This window comes from Chaetodon auriga, chromosome 5, assembly GCF_051107435.1.
Source record: "Chaetodon auriga isolate fChaAug3 chromosome 5, fChaAug3.hap1, whole genome shotgun sequence".
NCBI classification, from domain to species: domain Eukaryota; kingdom Metazoa; phylum Chordata; class Actinopteri; order Chaetodontiformes; family Chaetodontidae; genus Chaetodon; species Chaetodon auriga.
This window is the reverse complement of record NC_135078.1, coordinates 20,619,735-20,637,733: the sequence shown is the minus strand read 5'-3', so window position 1 is coordinate 20,637,733 and position 17,999 is coordinate 20,619,735. Positions and strand designations below refer to the sequence as shown.

Sequence of the window (17,999 nt, the reverse complement as noted above, 5' to 3'; positions counted from 1 at the left end):
TGTGTTGTGAAATGTTTATTCTAGGCAGTAAGTGAGTTGGTGATTATTTTCTGAGTAGTATAATAACCTACCACATCTGATCTCGTTTCAGATATTAGATCTGTGCTAATTTTTGCTAGACAGGGGAAAATCACTATAATACCTCTTACGCAGGCGTGCTGTACTCATCCGACTGGAAATACATTACGACGGAGCGCGCGCCCACACATGAACGCGTACGTCAGGGTACGGTGTTGACCCACCTGACCAGTTCGGCGGGTTTTGGTTGGCAGGTTTGCCTTCACAACGTTCAACAACGGCGCGGTGAGTCACGTGACAGCATCTGCTGCTGCTGCTGGCTGAGCGAAGCGTGTTAGCAGGTAAAAGAAAGAATAGAAATGTACTGTGATAATGTAATCGCTTTTAAAGCCGTTCGAACTGTCTAAGCGTTTTGTTTTAGATTTTTTAGATTAGTTGAAGGAGCTCGATCGGCCGATCCAGGGAAACCAGGCGTCCTGTTCGGTGGTTAGCTAACTAACTAGCTAGCTAGCCAACGTTGTAGCCGTACTGAAGTGCTGCATTGTATGCCGACGGGCCGTTCACATGCCGGGGCAGTTAGCCTGCTGCTGATATCTGTCGTGGTTCAACATTGACGGGCCATGCGTTTTCGACAACTTTTGTCCCCCTCACATTCCGTACTACATTCCTAGTATTCAAGTATTTGGTAACGACCGTTGTAAATGTTAAGATAACACGCGGTGTTTTTTCGTTTCGTTTCAGCTACGTTATCCTGCTGCTAACTTTAGCTAAATCTGCCCAAGAGGTTAGCGTAAAGTGACTAACGTTAGCTTTTCTCTTGGTTTACACAAAGGGTATATCTTCGCACTTGTCACATTTGTTTATTTTTTGTACCTGTGTCCGCGGGGTGATACGAACAGCAATCACATTGGCGGACAGGTTAACTAATTGTATGAATATTCTGCTAATATCTTTCCCGTACAATATGGCATTTTAAGGCGAGGAATCCAGTTTGTATCTCACACGGAACAAAGACCAGCGGTTAGCCAGGCTAACGCTAGCTTGAGCTAGGCAGCGTAATGCTAATGAGAACGTTAGCCAGTGCGGCTCATATTTCCGTCGAGCTTCTTTTAACGTTCTAAATAAGATTATGATTCAGTCATCACTTACGTTAGGCACGGGTGACTGAAAAACACCGATAACAGTCGTCAACTGTATTATATAGTTATCTTAACATTAGCAGTGCCTTGCTGTGTAACGTTTTTCTGTCCGTCAGCATTGTCAGATTGTTTGATCACAGTCAGCGGATCTCAATTGTTGTGTTCCCACGCGGACAATTTGTCAGTTGGTGGTATTATTAGCTAACGACCGGTTACTGTAAGTAATATAATCTAACCCAGGCTAGTTGTTGCTTTCGATTTCCTTTCACACCGTTTAGCCTGGCATAAAGCCCAGGCTTCTTTGTAGTTACTCTGTGATTGCAAATGCCAAATGGATGTCGCTATCCTACCGCCGTCGATGGGGAAAAAGTGTTATAAGTCGTACTACCCATGACTTATGCTGGTGCATACTCGTGTTTTCTTGTGTGTGAGTGACTGAGGGAAGGTTGTAAGTTGACACCCGGACAGTCCCCTACTGGCTAGCTAAATTTAACCGGGGAGGTGGGGAGCGACAGATGTAGTTATAGTCTTACATGGTATACTAGGTCTCAGTCTGCGTATATTCAGTATATTGTACTGGCATTGGATATTTATTTAGTATTCTGTAACTAGAAATTGTAACCATCTCACAGGTGGCTGCCATTTCACTTCGTGTCTCCTTTTTCTTGTCCCCCCCACAGATTTTTCTATTTTGTACATACATTGTTTTGTATATACTGTATATGATGACTTCAGTGGTCAGCAATCAAGCCCGGGGGACTCGGGACAGAACGCTGCCCACTACCACACAAACAACACAGCCACAGAAACAGATACAGGTGGGTTTTCACTATTGTATATCCAAAGTTGCACAGAGGGCTAAGGAATTGTCCTGCTCAATTATAATATAGTCTGTTTAAATTTTTTACTGCAGTCAAACTTTGCCTCATTTAGTATTGAATGTTATCATACTAATGTTGAAAGTAAAAAGTGTAATGAATACGAAATGTATTTCACACTCAAGGATTTGCAGGTGACTTTTATGTTCACCAGGATTGTAGTGTCTTTCATTTAGATAAGTTTATGAAAAACCCAGTGTCTTGTGGTCTAATGTATTGTTTGAATTACATGAGGCCAGCTACTGTGTGTTCCTGTGATATTGATCTTACTGAATTCTGTTTACCAGGCCACAGCAGAACAGATTCGTTTAGCCCAGATGATCTACGACAAAAATGATGCAGACTTTGAAGACAAGGTCAAACAGGTAATGTGTTGGTAATGTTTGCATATGGACACACAATTTAGACAAATTCATTTTCTGGATGACCAGCATATCATCCTAGTGTCAAATGATCTAACTTCAGACTGAATCTTTCATAGCTGATTGAGGTAACTGGGAAGACTCAAGATGAGTGCATGGTAGCCCTGCATGACTGCAATGAAGATGTAAACAGAGCCATCAATTTCCTGCTGGAGAGCACTTCTGACACAGTAAGAGTCTGTACACACATGCACGACTCATAGTCATGCACACATATTGTGCTTGTGTTTACATGTCACATGGCAATTCTGCTTGTTTTTTTAGCAGACTGAAATGCCATGAACCGTGCAAAATTATTATCACAATATAAGTGTATTGAACGCAGCCATCTTCATTCTTTGATAAATCTTTCTCAGAACTCCTGGGAGACTGTGGGGAAGAAGCGAAGCCTTGGGAAGGAAGGAGGACCTTCAGAAATAAAGGAGAGCCGGGAGAAGAAAGGGGGAGAGAGGGAAGCCAGTCGTGGACGAGGGGGGTCCAGTAGGAGGGGCAGAGGCATCAGCCGAGGGCGTGAAGGTAAGAAAAGGATGAAAGATGTTTGTCCTGTCTAAGAGCTGAAGAGTCTGGGTTGTGTAGATGTATGTACCTTCTCAGTCTCTTAAAATGGTGTTCTTCTGTATTTGATGTATCTTTGACATTGATGGTATTTTCAGTTTTTTGTTGCTAAAAGCTGCCTTGTTTCTTGTTGTCTTCCAGGTCGGTTAGAGGAGAATGGGTTTGAGGTAGCTCCCGGAGAGAGAGGGGGAGACCGTGGACGCAGGGGCCGGGGCAGAGGTGAGTGATATAGAAAATGGCACCTCTTCATATTTTTTGTTTGTAGTGTATAATACATTGTCATTTTGTTAGCCCTGAGTCCAAGTGCAAGTGAAAGTAAACATGAAGTTTATTTGGTAAACCAAAACATTTTTAAGGCAAATCAGATTGAGTTTACAGAGATATTAGCGGTGTAACGATTCTGAAACCACAGTACAAAGTCTCAAGTAACATTTCTGTCTTCTGTGTTGTGCTGAAGTTGGGTGCGTCTGTGGATGTAGTAGGAGTTTAAAAACCTCCACCCTATAGGTTTCTTGCATGCTTAGTCTACTCTGCACTACCTTACAGGCCCCCGTTTGCACGAACATGTCCATGAATTTAGACCAATTTTAATATTGTCCGTTTTTTGTTAACTGCTATCTTTTAATAAGGGATTGGATCAGATGTTACTGTGCATGTTTTGATGATGTAGCTGGCAACATATCTATTTGTGTCTGCAGGCATTTAGAGTATTGCAGAACTCAACGTGTGTGGAATGTCCCCTGTCCCTGCAGCTGCTTGTGTGTGTGTGTGTGTGTGTGTGTGTCTGTGTCTGTCTACATGGTGGGTGGGGGTTGTTGTTGATAGATAAAAAGATGGGAGAAGTTGGAAAGTTGTAAAAATCTGTCTGGATTTGTAGACTTTCTTTCTAACAAGTGATCTAAGAATGGTGAGGTCAATCAGGGCATGAGTCAGAAGAAATTGCATCAGATTCTGCTTTAACATTGGAGAAAGGTACTCTTATGACTGACAGTTAAAGCCCTGAAACAAAATAAAACTTTACTCCCAACATTTTCTTTTTTGAGCCAAAAACAGATCTTGGGTTATTTAGAACTAAGACAGCATGTCTGTTACCTCATTGTCCCATGTTAGTGTATTTATTGAGCACAGTCCTAAAGCAATGCCACATTTTAGAAAATCTGGTAAAGAAACTTCAGCAATGTATATGCATGTATGCTTTCAAACAAAAATAGAATAGCAGAATATTGTCTGATGCCTGACAAAGATCAATGACAGCAACAGTGCTTTTTTTTCAGTAACGTTAGTGCTGGCTGTGTGCAGGAATTTCACATGGTCTTAAAAAAATAGAACGTTGAAAGAGACCAGACTGCAGAGGTCATCTGGTTGTTTTGTGTGCGTCCTTAGGGGCAGGGGCTCGTGGTAGAGGAAGAGCAGCTGCTGGCAACAGGTTCTCCTCCCAGGGAATGGGGTAAGAACATGTGTTTATTGTAAATCTTAAGCCTGATATACGATGGGGAGGTGGTGATGGTGATTACAAGCACATATCTTAAAAGCAAGTGTGTGGAAAACCCTAAGTTTCTGAATCTTCTCGTTCAGTAGCATTAACAGTGTTAATCAGTAGCAACAATAGATCAGACAGTTTTTTTCCTCCAACTTCCCTAATGTTGGCTCACCTTCCCAACCCCAACCTTTCCTGTTTTCTCTTCTTTCCTCTCCCCTTCTTTCAGCACCTTCAATCCTGCTGATTACACGGCTAACTCTGGAGCTCGCCAGGAGACATGGGAAGGGGATGGCAACGAATCTGCTGAGGTGGCTGGTAAGATAACACAACATAAGGTGTTACATTGTGATGTCATTTACTGCTTTTGCTCTGGATGGGCTTATTGTCCATTTAAAAAATATCAGCCTCATTAAGTGTTTGTTTGCCCCAAGCAATGGGAAATGTACAAACCCAGGATACTAGGTACCACATAAAGCTGAAGTTGAGCTTAAATCAGTGTTTCTCAATTCCGGTCCTCGGGCCCCCCTGCCCTGCATGTTTTAGATGTTTCCCTCCTCCACCACAGCTGATTCAAATGATCGGCTCGTCATCAAGCTCTGCCGTGGCTTGATAACGAGCCACTCATTTGAATTGGAGCAGGAAATATCTAAAACATGCAGGGCAGGGGGGCCTGAGGACCGGAAATTGAGAAACACTGGCTTAAATCAACAAATCTGCACATTGGATTTGAGGGCTTGAATGACAACACTAACTTGGCTGTCATGTGCATTTTTTTTGTTTGTTTGTTTGGTTTTTGTCTTTTAGGAACATGGGGAGGCAATCTGGAAGACTGGACTTCAGAAGACTGGAATGAGGATGTAAGGCAGCCCTTTTTAATGATCTCAGGGGTTTGCACTGCTTCAGTGTGGGGTCTTAAAGTTTGCTGATGTACAGTGCTTTAAATCTGCGTTGGCCTTTCTAATGTCTAGTGTTGTTGGTTACTGGCATTAACTTATTAAATGCTATTGATAAAGAGTCAGTGATTATATGTGGTGTAACTCTGTCAGTGTGGCTCTGACTGGTTGTAAATTTACAGTCCAGCACATGTGCCTTTATTAATCTGATAAATGACACCGTTTGTATTACCTGTCCTTTCTTACAGTTGTCTGAGACCAAAGTGTTCACTGCCTCCTCTTCTGCTCCAGCAAACCACATCACACCTGGACAAAAGTAAGCCACTTTGCCCAACGTCCACTTTATTTTGGAGCATAACATTTTATTTAATCTGTACGGTTATCATCTCCTTGTTGACCCTAATCCCCAAACCTCTCTTTTCTCCCCACTCCTCGCACTCTTCCTGCTGGCCTGTCTTTTGTTTCTCCTCAGTGTGGACCTGACTAGCCTGCTGCCTAAGGCTGGAGTGGCTGTAGGGAGTTCCTTGGATTCTGACTTGGGGACAATAGTTGATGGCCCCTCAGCCGAGGATTTGGGCCAAAGCCTGGTCTTTACTAATTCCCACCACAATGGACGCACTGCAACACACAGCTACGCACACGCCACAGCCAACAGCTATGCTCATGCCGCCTCTGCTGGTACCACCTACGCGCATGCTGCACTGGTACAGACAACCACACACACACATTTACATGTGCCAGAATCAGCAAACGCATACAGGCATTTTTATGTGCCAACACACTGATACATGGTATCGGTGTAAGTTCTTGTTTTCCTTCTCTCATCCTTACAGTCCTCAGTTCTTGGTTCTGGTTTTGGGTCCCTGAATGTACCTAAGCCGATACCTTCCTCTGACATGAGGACACAAGAGCAGCTCAACGGGCCTCGACTTGGTCAGAGAGCCAGTCAGACGTTGGCCACCACCAGCAACAGTAGTGTTTCCAAAGATGCAGGGCCACCTCCAATACAGAGCCCTGCTCCTGCCTCCTCTCCTTCTGTAGAGGTCAAGACGCAGAGAGTTGAGAATGGCCCTGTTACTGCCCAACACTGTAAGTTTATCTCATATTAAGTAAGAAACCCAACACAGAAATTTAAGACATGACTCTTATATCTTAACTAATTGTTCTGGATGACAACCATGATAAAGTGCATTGCAGTACAGTAGTTCTATGAACTTATTTATCCACTCCCTTTCTCTTCAGTGGAGATGAAGCTTCAGCCGGAGCCATCAGCTGTGCTCAGCCAGCTGGCACAGAGGCAACAACAGTCCTCCATCCTTACCACCACAGAGCCTCTGGGCCTATCTCAGCTGCATGCTCCACAGGTCCCCACACCACCAGGTAGTACTACACAACAGTATGACAACATGCCATTGAAGGTGTGAATGTCTGTATAGCATACCACGTGATACTAGAGTTGCAACTTAACTAATTATTTTTTTTATACTTGTTAAGAATCAAAGGCATATTCAGCAAACAAAAAGTTCGTTCAGTGTCTTCTTTGCCAAAGAAATTAGTACCGATGCTTATCTATTCTGTAAGGTCATGGCAGTATCATCAAATTCATTAAGTTGTGCTCTGATAATTATTTCGGTCCTAGTGCTGTGTTTTGTAACAACATTGTGAATGGGTCTGCTGTCTTAAATCTCTTTCAGGTCATGAGTCCTCCGTCCCTCCTGTTCGAGATGGAGCTTCTCCAGGAGTGAAGCTGCCAGGCATGGAGCCTCCCATCACAGAGGCTCCTCAGCGGCAGCTAAAGACACAGAGACGCAGAGTACCTCCTCCCTCAAAGGTAAGCTCTTATGATATCTCAACCTTTATCAGACAAACAAAGTAATATAATCTCCGTGTGGGAAAAAATACGAAAGACCAGTATTACTTGCAAGACTGAGTAGAAACTGAAAGTCCTGTGAATAATTTATTTGCTCTCACATGCTTGACAAGACAAGCCAACTAGCTTACTGACTGTGTGATAGGGACATGCTGAATAAAGTAGTTTCCGCAACTGGTGAACTTCAGCTCACTTCCATGACTTCATCTCTCATGGTCAGAGACAGTGTCTTTTCAGCAAACATAGAGGACACAGATAAGTCTATGCATCTCATATAAGTGTTTACTACCAGATCCTACTTGTCTGCTGCTGGTTATGGCAATTTATACTGTAGCATGTTCACGTTGCCTTTCACAGGACTGTTTTTGACGCGACTCGTCACTTCATTCTGACTGAAAATAACTATTGGCATACCTTTTAACTTGATTTTCATAATTTACGCTTTACACATTGTGCAAGAATAAATTCTAACTGATCAAAGTAATTAAATATATCAGCCAAGTTCAACTAAATTACCTCTTTGTCTACTCAGATCCCGTCGTCAGCAGTGGAGATGCCAGGCTCGACAGATATATCTGGCCTGAATGTTCAGTTTGGAGCTCTTGACTTTGGGTCTGAGGCTGGTAGTGGCACGGTAGATGTGGCACAGACCGAGTCGGCCAGGGAGCAAACCCCGGCTCAGGCCGCAGCTCCAGCACCCATGCCTGTCCCCACAGCTAATCCCACACAGCAGCCACAGAGCAGCCTGTTCTCCAAGCCAGGTTCTATGAGGTGGGTATTTGTGTGTGAGTTTGGAGTTAGTGCATGAGGCACAGGTTTTTCTGTTTATGTAAGGAATTTGTCATTTTTAGTTTTTTTTTTTTTTTTTTGCACATGTGTTTATTTGTGCGTCTGTCTGGCATTAAATCTTGACAACCATTCAAGAGCCATGCAAAAAGCAGAGCACTCCTTGCAGCCATGGGCACAAAATGCGTCAATGAGCGTAAAGGGTTTTGAGAATGTCTTCATTTTAGCCCTCTACTTCTGTCACTACTCATTATGTTTATTGTATATTTATCTTTCCCCCATCTTCCTTTGTCTTTGTCCTGTGAACAGTGAACACATGAGCAGCTTACCCACCTTACCATCAGCTGTATCAGATCCCAGCTTCCCCTCACCATCCCTGGGCTTACCCAGTGCCACACCCTCCCCCTCACTGGGTCTTCCTAGTGCAGCCACTCCACCCTCCTCTACTGCCCCTACAGCAGTTAGTCGTGTGGAGAGCAGTGGCCCAAGATCCCTGCCACCTCATCTGGGCTTCTCTCAGAGCAAAGATGTCCCCTCAGCTGCTGCTCTCACGGTGAGGAGAAGGCCTTTTCTCTCTGTATGCATAAGGGACCTAAATGACAGAAGGATGTATACCTCTGCTGACTGCACTGTTGTTTCTCAAAAGCTCAATGTCTGCTTAACACCTGACAAAAGACAGACTGATAAAACTAAGACTTTGAAAATTTCTTCTTATAGAATGGCTACAGTGGCATGAAGACGCAAAGCACACAGGACAGTAAGTACTCTCAGCATTGTCAATTCTAGACCGCTGCACTGGAGTGGCCAATAAAATCCAGTATAATGAATATAGATTGTTAAATGCATCCAATAGGAAGTGGAAAGAGCCCTGACAGTGAAAGTGGATAAGGTTTATTAGAGAACTGGACATGCTTAACTCCTGTTTCTCATTTAACTTAGTTTTATTTTCTCTGCTTCATTCTGTTGTTGCTTCTCCGAGGATTATTTTCTAACTTCAACACAAAAATTTTCACTGAATTATATCATTTTTTTCTTTGAAACCAGCTACGTCATCAACATCTAGAACAGTGAAAACAGAGTCTCCCGTCATGACGAGTGACATCCCCTCCCCTGCAGTTACACCTTCCCACTCAACAGCCATCCCCTCGCTTAGCAGGTAAGGGATGGTTAATTTTTATAGTGCCTGATTCTTCCTTTTGTTCTGTCCCATTTCATGTCTGGAGAAAATGATGGTTACAAGCACATATCCTAATCCTTTATGTGGAAATATCTTTCACTGAATCTCCCACCCTCCTGCCCATGCTTTCTGGGTGAAGTACTTTTATTGCTTCATCAGATTTAAGCAGGCTGACGCAATCGTTTTACTCTCCTTCTAGTCACGTGACCAATACTCACTCATCTGGATCAGCCCTCACCACAAGCTCCTCCCTCACTGTAAGTGTGTGGTATCTTTTCTGAAAAATTGAGACACTTGGTTCTTGTGCAGTCTGGTTATTTCAGTGCAGGATTTTCTTTTCTGCTAAGCTTTGCGGCTTTGAGGAAAACATGCGGTTTCACTGATGCAGACACCCACGCCCTGACCTATGAAACAGTGGCTGGTTTTCTTCTCACTGTCTCTGCTCTTCCATCAGATAAGTAATGAGGAGAGCAGCAGTAGTGGCAACCTCCATGCCTTTTCATCATCGTCATCCAACCCAGCTGTCAATCCCAGTCCTTCAGCTCCCCTGGCTGTCAGCAGCTCAACTACCAATGGCTTGCACCCATCTGGAGCACCGGGACTAACTCCTAATGGCACAAACACCACGCTCTCTGCTGCAGGCAGCCGCACGGCACCCCTGCTCACCGCCACCTCCGGTAGGCTCATAGGTCTGCACAGAAATTGCTTTACTGGAACAGAGGAACTAATTTGCAAATGATTCTTTAAAATGAAAAAAAATATATCTTCAATTAGAATTCCTCTTGTTCTGTTGTTTACAATTTTAATTCACAAAGAATGTAATCAGGCTGTTTTGACAGAAATGAATCAAAATTATATACATATATAATTCCCACGATAATCAATTAGCTAATCAAAATGTGATTAATTCTTACCCTCTTTAAGTCAAGTCAGAAGTCCTTGTTTTTTACCTCTCTGCCAGGTAAAGCTCCTCCCAACTTGGCCCAAGGAGTGCCGCCTCTCCTGGCCAACCAGTACATCATGGGCCCTGGTGGCTTGCTCCCTGCGTACCCGGTAACTATACCCTGTCCTAATCATTTATTTACTTGTTTATATATTAATTAGCCCCCTGGGAAAGGAAAAGAAGGCTTATGTCACTAAAAATAGATAAGAATAGTGTTTGTGTCTCGCTCAAGGGACTAACCTACCTACCTAGAACTATTGAAGATCTTCATTCTGTAATCAATCTATATGTATGATTTCACATCAATACATCTTAAGTCAAAAAGCTCTGCAATGAGTGGGTACATTGAATTTAATGATTATGGCAGTGTGTTGACTTCTTATTCTGTAGAGCTTTTTAGTGTTGATTACAGTATTTTTGCAGGTTCTGATCAAACATGACATATGTAATAAGAGATCCTGCTTAAGCTAAATTGGAGTTTTTGAGCAACAGTGAGGTTTAGTAGAAACTCCAGCATGTTACTAAATAGTTCTCTGTTTATTACCTTTATTTCAACAGCAGATCTACGGATATGAAGACTTGCAAATGCTGCAGTCTCGCCTTCCCATGGTGAGTCTGTTTGTTTATTCTGTCATGTATCCAGCTGCATATTGTTTTGGTTTTAGCACAGCATCTTTTTAAATCAGAAATCGGATTCCAAATGCATTTCCATGTGAATGTAAAGTAACCAGCACATATTGCTGGGTTCAGACAGGCGGCAGAAGTGCTGCGATATGTCAGTTCACACGTGCGCAGTGACCTGACTGTTCACAGGCACCTTCTCTGCACTGGTCAACGAGCGATTCTGCTCTTTTCTTTTCACTCGGAGAGCTGATCTTCATCATAACCTCAGGAATTAATTCTGCTGCTCTTTTCTATCCACATGTAGACACACTTCGCAGCTCTTCTGCCTCCTGTCTGAACCTGGCATCAGGTGTACTGATTAAAAAAGGCAACAAAATAGGGAGGGCTACGTTTCACATTTAATTATGCTATTATTCACTTTCTGCACAGGACTATTATGGTGTAACATTCCCTGGTACGACGGCTACCATGCCTGGAAGAGATGCCCTGGCAAATAACCCATATTCTGGTAAGTCCAATTTTATTTTGAACTCCAGTTTCTGAGTTAATGTCTACTGACCTTGCATTATGTTTCAAGATATGCTGTTAACTCAAATTGACAGAGAACAATTGACCCAATAAACCCAATTTCATAAAACTACACATTTGTCTTTTCCTACCACATATTATTTCACTTATTGATTACAGCAACATGGTGATTTTGATTTATCAGTGATTGTGATATTTTTCATAATTTGGTGGCTTCTTTTGCTAATTCATGTTAGCAAGTGCTTCAACAAAAGGCCAGAGGAATTTTTTAACTGCAGTTTTGTCTTTTCCACTTTTGTTTTCTGTTCAGGTGAGGCAACAAAGTTTGGCAGGAATGACTCTTCATCTCCAGCTCCACCAACCAGCCTGTCTACAGCCGGTGTGCAGTCACAGCCCCAACAGGCTCCGCAGGCAGGAACACAGGGGCAGGGCCAGGGACAGAGCCAGGGTCAGCAAACACAGAACCAGGCCTTCCTCAACCCCCCTCTTCCCCCTGGCTACGGATACACTGGTGAGCAAAAGCAAAATTGTATTTAAAGATAAATAAATAAAATTGGTCCAATTTGTTTAGGTATAATGATAATAATTATTATTGTTATTGCTATGATTTTCAAATGAAACATGATTTTTAATTCAGGTTGAATTTGTATTGTCTGTATCAGTGTGATATGGCCCCTTGACAGAAGAGGCCTTCTCATCATACAGTTGCATAACAGTCAGCTTTCATTGCACTTGCGTTATTTTTCTGATGCACTATATTACAGGTCTGCCGTACTACGCTGGTGTGCCAGGGGTTCCCTCAGCCTTCCAGTACGGCCCCACCGTCTTTGTGCCTCCTGCTTCAGCAAAGCAACCTGCAATGGGCCTGGCCAACCCCTCCAATCAGTACCACCAACAGCATCAGGCCAGTTATGGACAACATGCATATGGCACAGGTAAGACGAGGACAAAACACGACGGCTCTGGCTGATGTTGTTTTCAGACAATGAACACAGACCATTTTTTTCAGTCAAGTAATTGTAAAAAGTTGTGAAGTGAAGATTATATCTAGCAGTTTTAATTAAGCTTTTGTATCGATTTAACTGACCTGAGCCTATGTGTGCCTGGAACTGGACTGGAAACTGTCACAACTACTTGCCACGAAAAGCAGTTGAAAAGTTTATTTGATTGACAGTACGATTGGTTGACAGTATATGTATAGCTGTTCCTGCTCAACAAGGTTGTGTCATCAGAAAATAATAAATTAAACATCTTGGGCCAAAATGAATAGAGTTCCTGAAAACTGCACATAGCACAAAAGTGAGACGTAAATATAAACCTTTTGAGGTTGCTGTAGCTGGTCAGTGTGATTCATTAGTTATTAAGATAAACAGTAGCAGATTGAGTTTGCAGTGTGAAGTCAGCGGCTATTAGTTTGTTTTCACAGAGCATAGGAAATATATGCCTGTAAGTATGAGCACACATGGAGTAAAACTGATCATTTGAGATAATACTTACTGTCTTGTCTTACAACATATTAATATTTTTATCTATCTCTCTCTATATATATACATATATATATATATATATATATATATATATAAAACAGTGTGGTACAGCTGAAAGCGATATTTTTTGAGTACAGGTATTGTGAGAGAGGTAGGGTATGTGTGTAGAGACCTTAAATGAATTAGGTGTGAACAGTATAGAGAGAGGCAAGAGAGAATTCATCTTCCAACTCATTATACATGTACACCAAATGCTGCATGTGCGTGTGGAATTGGGCTTGTGGGTGTGTTTTTTGCTTGTGCTGCATGCATAGCTTAAACCCCCTGCAGAAGTTGGACACAGCTCAATATAGACACCGCTGCCATTTTAGTCAGGTTACCTTACTGCCTCTCTCTCCCTTGCCCCCGTCCCCTATTCTCTTCCCATCCTCTTCTCTTCACCTCACCTGTTCCCCTTCTCATTTCTTTTCCTGCCCCCTCCCTCTCCTCTGCTCGCTCTGCCTCATCTCTTCTTCTGTATTCCTCCTCATCCTCCTCCTTCAGCCTTTGATGACCTATCTCAAGCCCACGGGGAGTACAGTAAGGGAGGGTACGGAGGCTCTGTCCAGTCACAGGCCAAGTCAGCGGGCAGCGGCCCAGGGAAAGGTACAAGCACAACACAAGTGCACACACTGTAACACAAAAGTCAGTGGGCATTTTCCTGTGGGGAAGAAATGATGTACTCCCAATTGCAGGTGATTCTACAGTCATGCACGTGTGTGATTGCACTTTGATGTCCGCATAAATGGACACATGCAAAAGGTTGAAAAAAAGTGAGAAAGATGCTTCTGCACCTCCTCACGTAATCTGCTTCTTCCTACTGGCTGGCTCCCCTCCTACTAACAGTGGAAATGAACATTCAGTGCTTGATAATCACTCATCAGTGACATCACACAGGTGTTGTTCTTCTTCTCATAACCCCTTTATTTTTCTCTCTCCTCTATTGTTCTTTTATCCCCTCTTGCTTTCCTACCTTAAATTCCAATCTTGGTCTCTTTTCTTCTGCCTCTCCTCTCTCTCCTCTTAGCACCAGGACTGTCAGGGTCAGCTACCAGCGGAGGAGTACCTGACATGGGAGGTTCAATCTACAGTAAAACTCAGGTGAGTGACAACAGCACACCGTCTCAAAGAACCCATTAACTGAAGTTGAAAATGAAACTTGGATACAGAAACATGTTTTCAGAGAGAAGAAAATTTTATGGAACGCTAATTAAAATGTGCACAATGTACATTTATTTCTAAACCTATAGTATATGCAGTTACTTGAGCAAGTTGGTTTGTATTTTTGTGATTTTAACCTCTTGTGTCTCTTCTTGTTTCTCCTCAGTCATTTGACAAGCAGGGCTTCCACACGGGGACACCGCCCCCCTTCAGCCTGCCTTCAGCACTGGGTGGAACGGGGCCCCTGAACCCTGGTGGTGCTCCTGGCTATGCCCCCGCTCCCTTCCTGCACATCCTGCCACCACACCAACAGCCCCACTCCCAGCTGCTGCACCATCACCTCACACAGGATGGACAGGTAAACTGAAGTGTTTATTCCTATGTGGAATTTTGCCCACCTGGGTCTCACGTGATAACTTTGCATCATTGGAAGTTTTTTTTGCAAATCTGGGTGTTACTGTTATTTTGTTAATTGTATTGGACACCCATGTTTTCTGAATAGCTTTGCATGGTGCTGTAGTTAGCTGATATAGGTGAGCAACCAAACAAAACTGCTCCTGTGCATTAGCCTGCAGAGCTGCACTATTCACAAAGACCCAAAACGTCAGGCACTAAAAATACTTTGGAGCAGTCAGTAGTAGTCATCGCTGCAAACCTCCTTCCTGGTGATTCCTGTGTCCTGAGAAAATACTTAGGGGGGACCTTGATAACAGAATTTCAGGGGGCAGGAACCACACTACAGGTAGTTGCTTGGTTTTAAACATGACTGACTGAATGGTGTTGTTCTTGTAGGGGGGTCCTGGTCAGCGCAGTCAGTCCAGCAGCATGCAGCAGAAGACCCAAGGCAGCAAGTCCAGCTATGGCAGCTCCCCCTACTGGGCCAACTGAGGAATGCTTCCTACTCCCCCCTCCCCCAAAAGGCTGTGTGTGTGTGTGTGTGTGTGTGTGTGTGTGTGTGTGTGTGTGTGTGTGTGTGTGTGTGTGTGTGTGAGTGCGTGCGTGCGTGCGTGCGTGCGTGTGTGTGTGTGTGAAGCTAAAAACAGAAAAAACAAAAAAACACACTACCCTCACAGTGAGCAAGCTTGGGCTTCCTTGCCCCGCTCCCCCCACCTCCACAAGTCCTCATAAGTCTTTTGGGTTCTCTCTTCCCCCCCTTTTCAAAATTGGTTGTACATGTAAGATATTTATGTATGTATTTATATATATATACTGTATATGTAATAGTAGAACATGAAATGTGGTTGCTGCATTTTATTTTTGAAGGACTTTTTGTTTACTTTTTCAAAACTGCAGGAAAAGATGTTACATTAAGACAGAATAAGACGATTATGATGGTGAGAGTGTGAGAGAAAAAGATAAATGATCTAAAACTTCCTGTAAAAAAAAAAAAAACAGTAACGGAAAAAGAGAGAGCTATAGCACTGATAGCATATGAGGACATCTCAGATGGGGGTGGGGGTTTATAATAACTAACTGCATCTGTCTTGTCTTTTTTTCTTTTTTTATACATAACTTCCTGAATGACCAGGCTCATCCCCCAAACTTCATTTTGTAGCTTCCCGTCTCTCCCCTCCTGCCTCTCTGTTCCTTCTTCTGGAGGGCTGACTACTCTCCTTGTATCAACACCTCTTTAAAGACAGACCTGCCCATCTAAATTTTATATTTTAATTTAATTTTAACCCTGATTTCCCTCTAAATAAAAATTCTGAGCAGTTGGAACTCTGACTTGTCTCAGTCTTTTTGTGTTCGTGTGTACGTTGTCGGGAGCTCAGACCTAAGCTTTCTTACTATGGATTGCCAGAGTGGTGAACAGTTTCACAGCAAATTTTGCAAATGATAGGAAAATTAGAAATTTTATTTTATACAAATTATTGTATTATGGAAACTAATGAATACTGGCACCTGAGTTGATATTAAACAAACTGATTTCATTTAGTCATCCAAGCCAAAATGTTTTATATGCCAATGTCAGTAAGCTTGTGAAGTTATTTTAATTTTATAAATTCATAAGCTCAAACCAAATCTGCAGCTAGTTTTTCTGCTGCTGCTGGCAAAAACATTGCATTGTCTGACTTTTGCTTTGATAAACAGATGGAAAAATCTATTAGTTGTGGTTTGTAGGCTTGATTCAATTTATTGAGTGTCATTAATTGAAGCATCTTTGTTGCTTTGCCCTGAGAATCCATGAAAAAGTTGTTTGATCTGAAATCGATGACTGTGAGGTTCTGCTGCTTGCAAAGTTCTGTGGAATTCACAAACCTATTTTCCGCAGAAGACTAGTTCCCTGAAGATGAAATAAACATTTTCTGTAATCTGGTTGCCATAACTGTGTTCTGTCTAATTGTATTTTAAGCCAGTTGGCCATATGGTGGCTCAGCTTGAGTGAGACACAGGTGGTTCTCTGATTAGAGTGAATCCATCATAAGACACCTCCTTTTCTCATTAAAAAAATGCCTTTTCTATGATGCTATTAATCAAAAAAAAAAAAAAATTGCTGAAAAATGAAAAGGAATTTGAAATTGCTTGATATTATGAATTAATTTGTTCCTTGGCCCATGACTCATCACAGCATAAACTATTAGTTTAAATATGAAGAGAAGAAATGGGACATCTGGAAAATGTGATTGTGCTGAACTCCTGCAGTAATTCAGCACAGTATGCAGTCATGTAGAACAAGGATGAATAGATGTGGAAAGACAATAGTATGTAAATAAAACTCTGATGTCACCCTCTCTTTAGACTGTCAGCCCCATTTGCCATTTTGAAAGAAGCAGTCATGCAAGATGGAGGGGTTTTTAAGGAGGGAATGGATTCAATCTAATCAGGAAGTAGAAAACCTTGTTTGTCTGCATCTCACTCATACACACAGTCCCCAGACTGACAATATAGCTGTGGCAATATGTTAATTTATATTCTGAAACGTAGCTTTATAATCAAACACTCCTCATGTGAGGATCGGTGTGCACCACTTTACCCAAGATCGTTTCTCTTTCTGATTGTCAGACTTTAAGCTGGGGAGCAACTGTGTTTAATTGTTGAATAATTGAACAAATACCGCAGAATCTATTGACGAGTGGAACAAAAACATGTTCAGGTGATGAATTCCTCCCAGTTCAAAGTTACTGAAATCACTTTGTATACAATTATTTTGGAACATCACGTGCATTCCCAGTGATACCAAACTATTACACATGTTCTTTGTGAAAGGATGTTTGAAGGTCCATAAAGGGAGAAGAATGTTTCTGTCGCTCTGTCTGCCATAACAAATACTGTGGTGAAACCATCATGAATTAGTCAAAGAGAGGAAGCCAGTCACTTTGCTCTAAAATGCCACAGTTTCTTAAATCATTTTATTGTGAATTATTGTGAGGGAACTAATGTAACTCATACAGTTTCAGCACAGATATTGTGTTTAGGAACACACAAATAGCAATTCTTCACCTGTAATAGCGTAAATGCACATAAATGTGAGACTATTGACAGAATTCGGCTGTAATCTACTATGTGCAATCTTATCAGTCACCACCAGATGACAATATATAGCTATGTCTTATGAAGTCAAGCGCTGGATCTACAACATGCACAGACACAGCAGGCCAGACCAGGTGAGTCACAGCTCAAAGGAACATTAAAAAAAAAATCCTTTCAATTAGACTGTATCCTTGAATATTTATACTGCATAACCTTCACCTTGGCACTGATGACATGCATGGTTTTGAGTCATATTTGGGACACAAAATGTATGAACAAATGTAGTGAATACAGACAATTAATACACAGATCAAAAGAACTCATGCAAACCAATCAAACAGCTATGTGTTGCTCTCTGTGTGTGAATGCCTAAACCTGAGATACTCAAACCTGACACACTGTTGTCACATTATATGCCCTGTTTGGAGCTGTGTGCGAGAATCTGTATTTCTCACAGATGCAGAAGAACTAGAAACTTGTATTTGGCTACAGCAATTTCAGTGTCTCCCCCTTCTTCCATAGCTCTCC

At 42.3% G+C, this 17,999-nt stretch overlaps 1 protein-coding gene across 1 annotated transcript; it reads left to right on the top strand.

Moving 5' to 3' along the window:
* Positions 1-273: 273 nt before the first annotated feature.
* Positions 274-15,725, top strand: LOC143320847 (ubiquitin-associated protein 2-like). The gene is made up of 29 exons (XM_076730849.1): positions 274-359; positions 1,838-1,975; positions 2,323-2,400; positions 2,517-2,627; positions 2,814-2,973; positions 3,154-3,231; positions 4,396-4,459; positions 4,719-4,807; positions 5,297-5,349; positions 5,634-5,701; positions 5,858-6,089; positions 6,219-6,474; positions 6,628-6,765; positions 7,080-7,216; positions 7,788-8,026; positions 8,351-8,594; positions 8,759-8,798; positions 9,086-9,197; positions 9,418-9,475; positions 9,673-9,895; positions 10,180-10,271; positions 10,720-10,770; positions 11,215-11,293; positions 11,624-11,824; positions 12,078-12,248; positions 13,344-13,445; positions 13,867-13,940; positions 14,167-14,358; positions 14,793-15,725. Exons 2-29 carry the CDS (start codon positions 1,880-1,882, stop codon positions 14,886-14,888), a joined length of 3,534 nt encoding a protein of 1,177 aa, XP_076586964.1. The 5' UTR covers positions 274-359; positions 1,838-1,879; the 3' UTR covers positions 14,889-15,725.
* Positions 15,726-17,999: the final 2,274 nt, after the last annotated feature.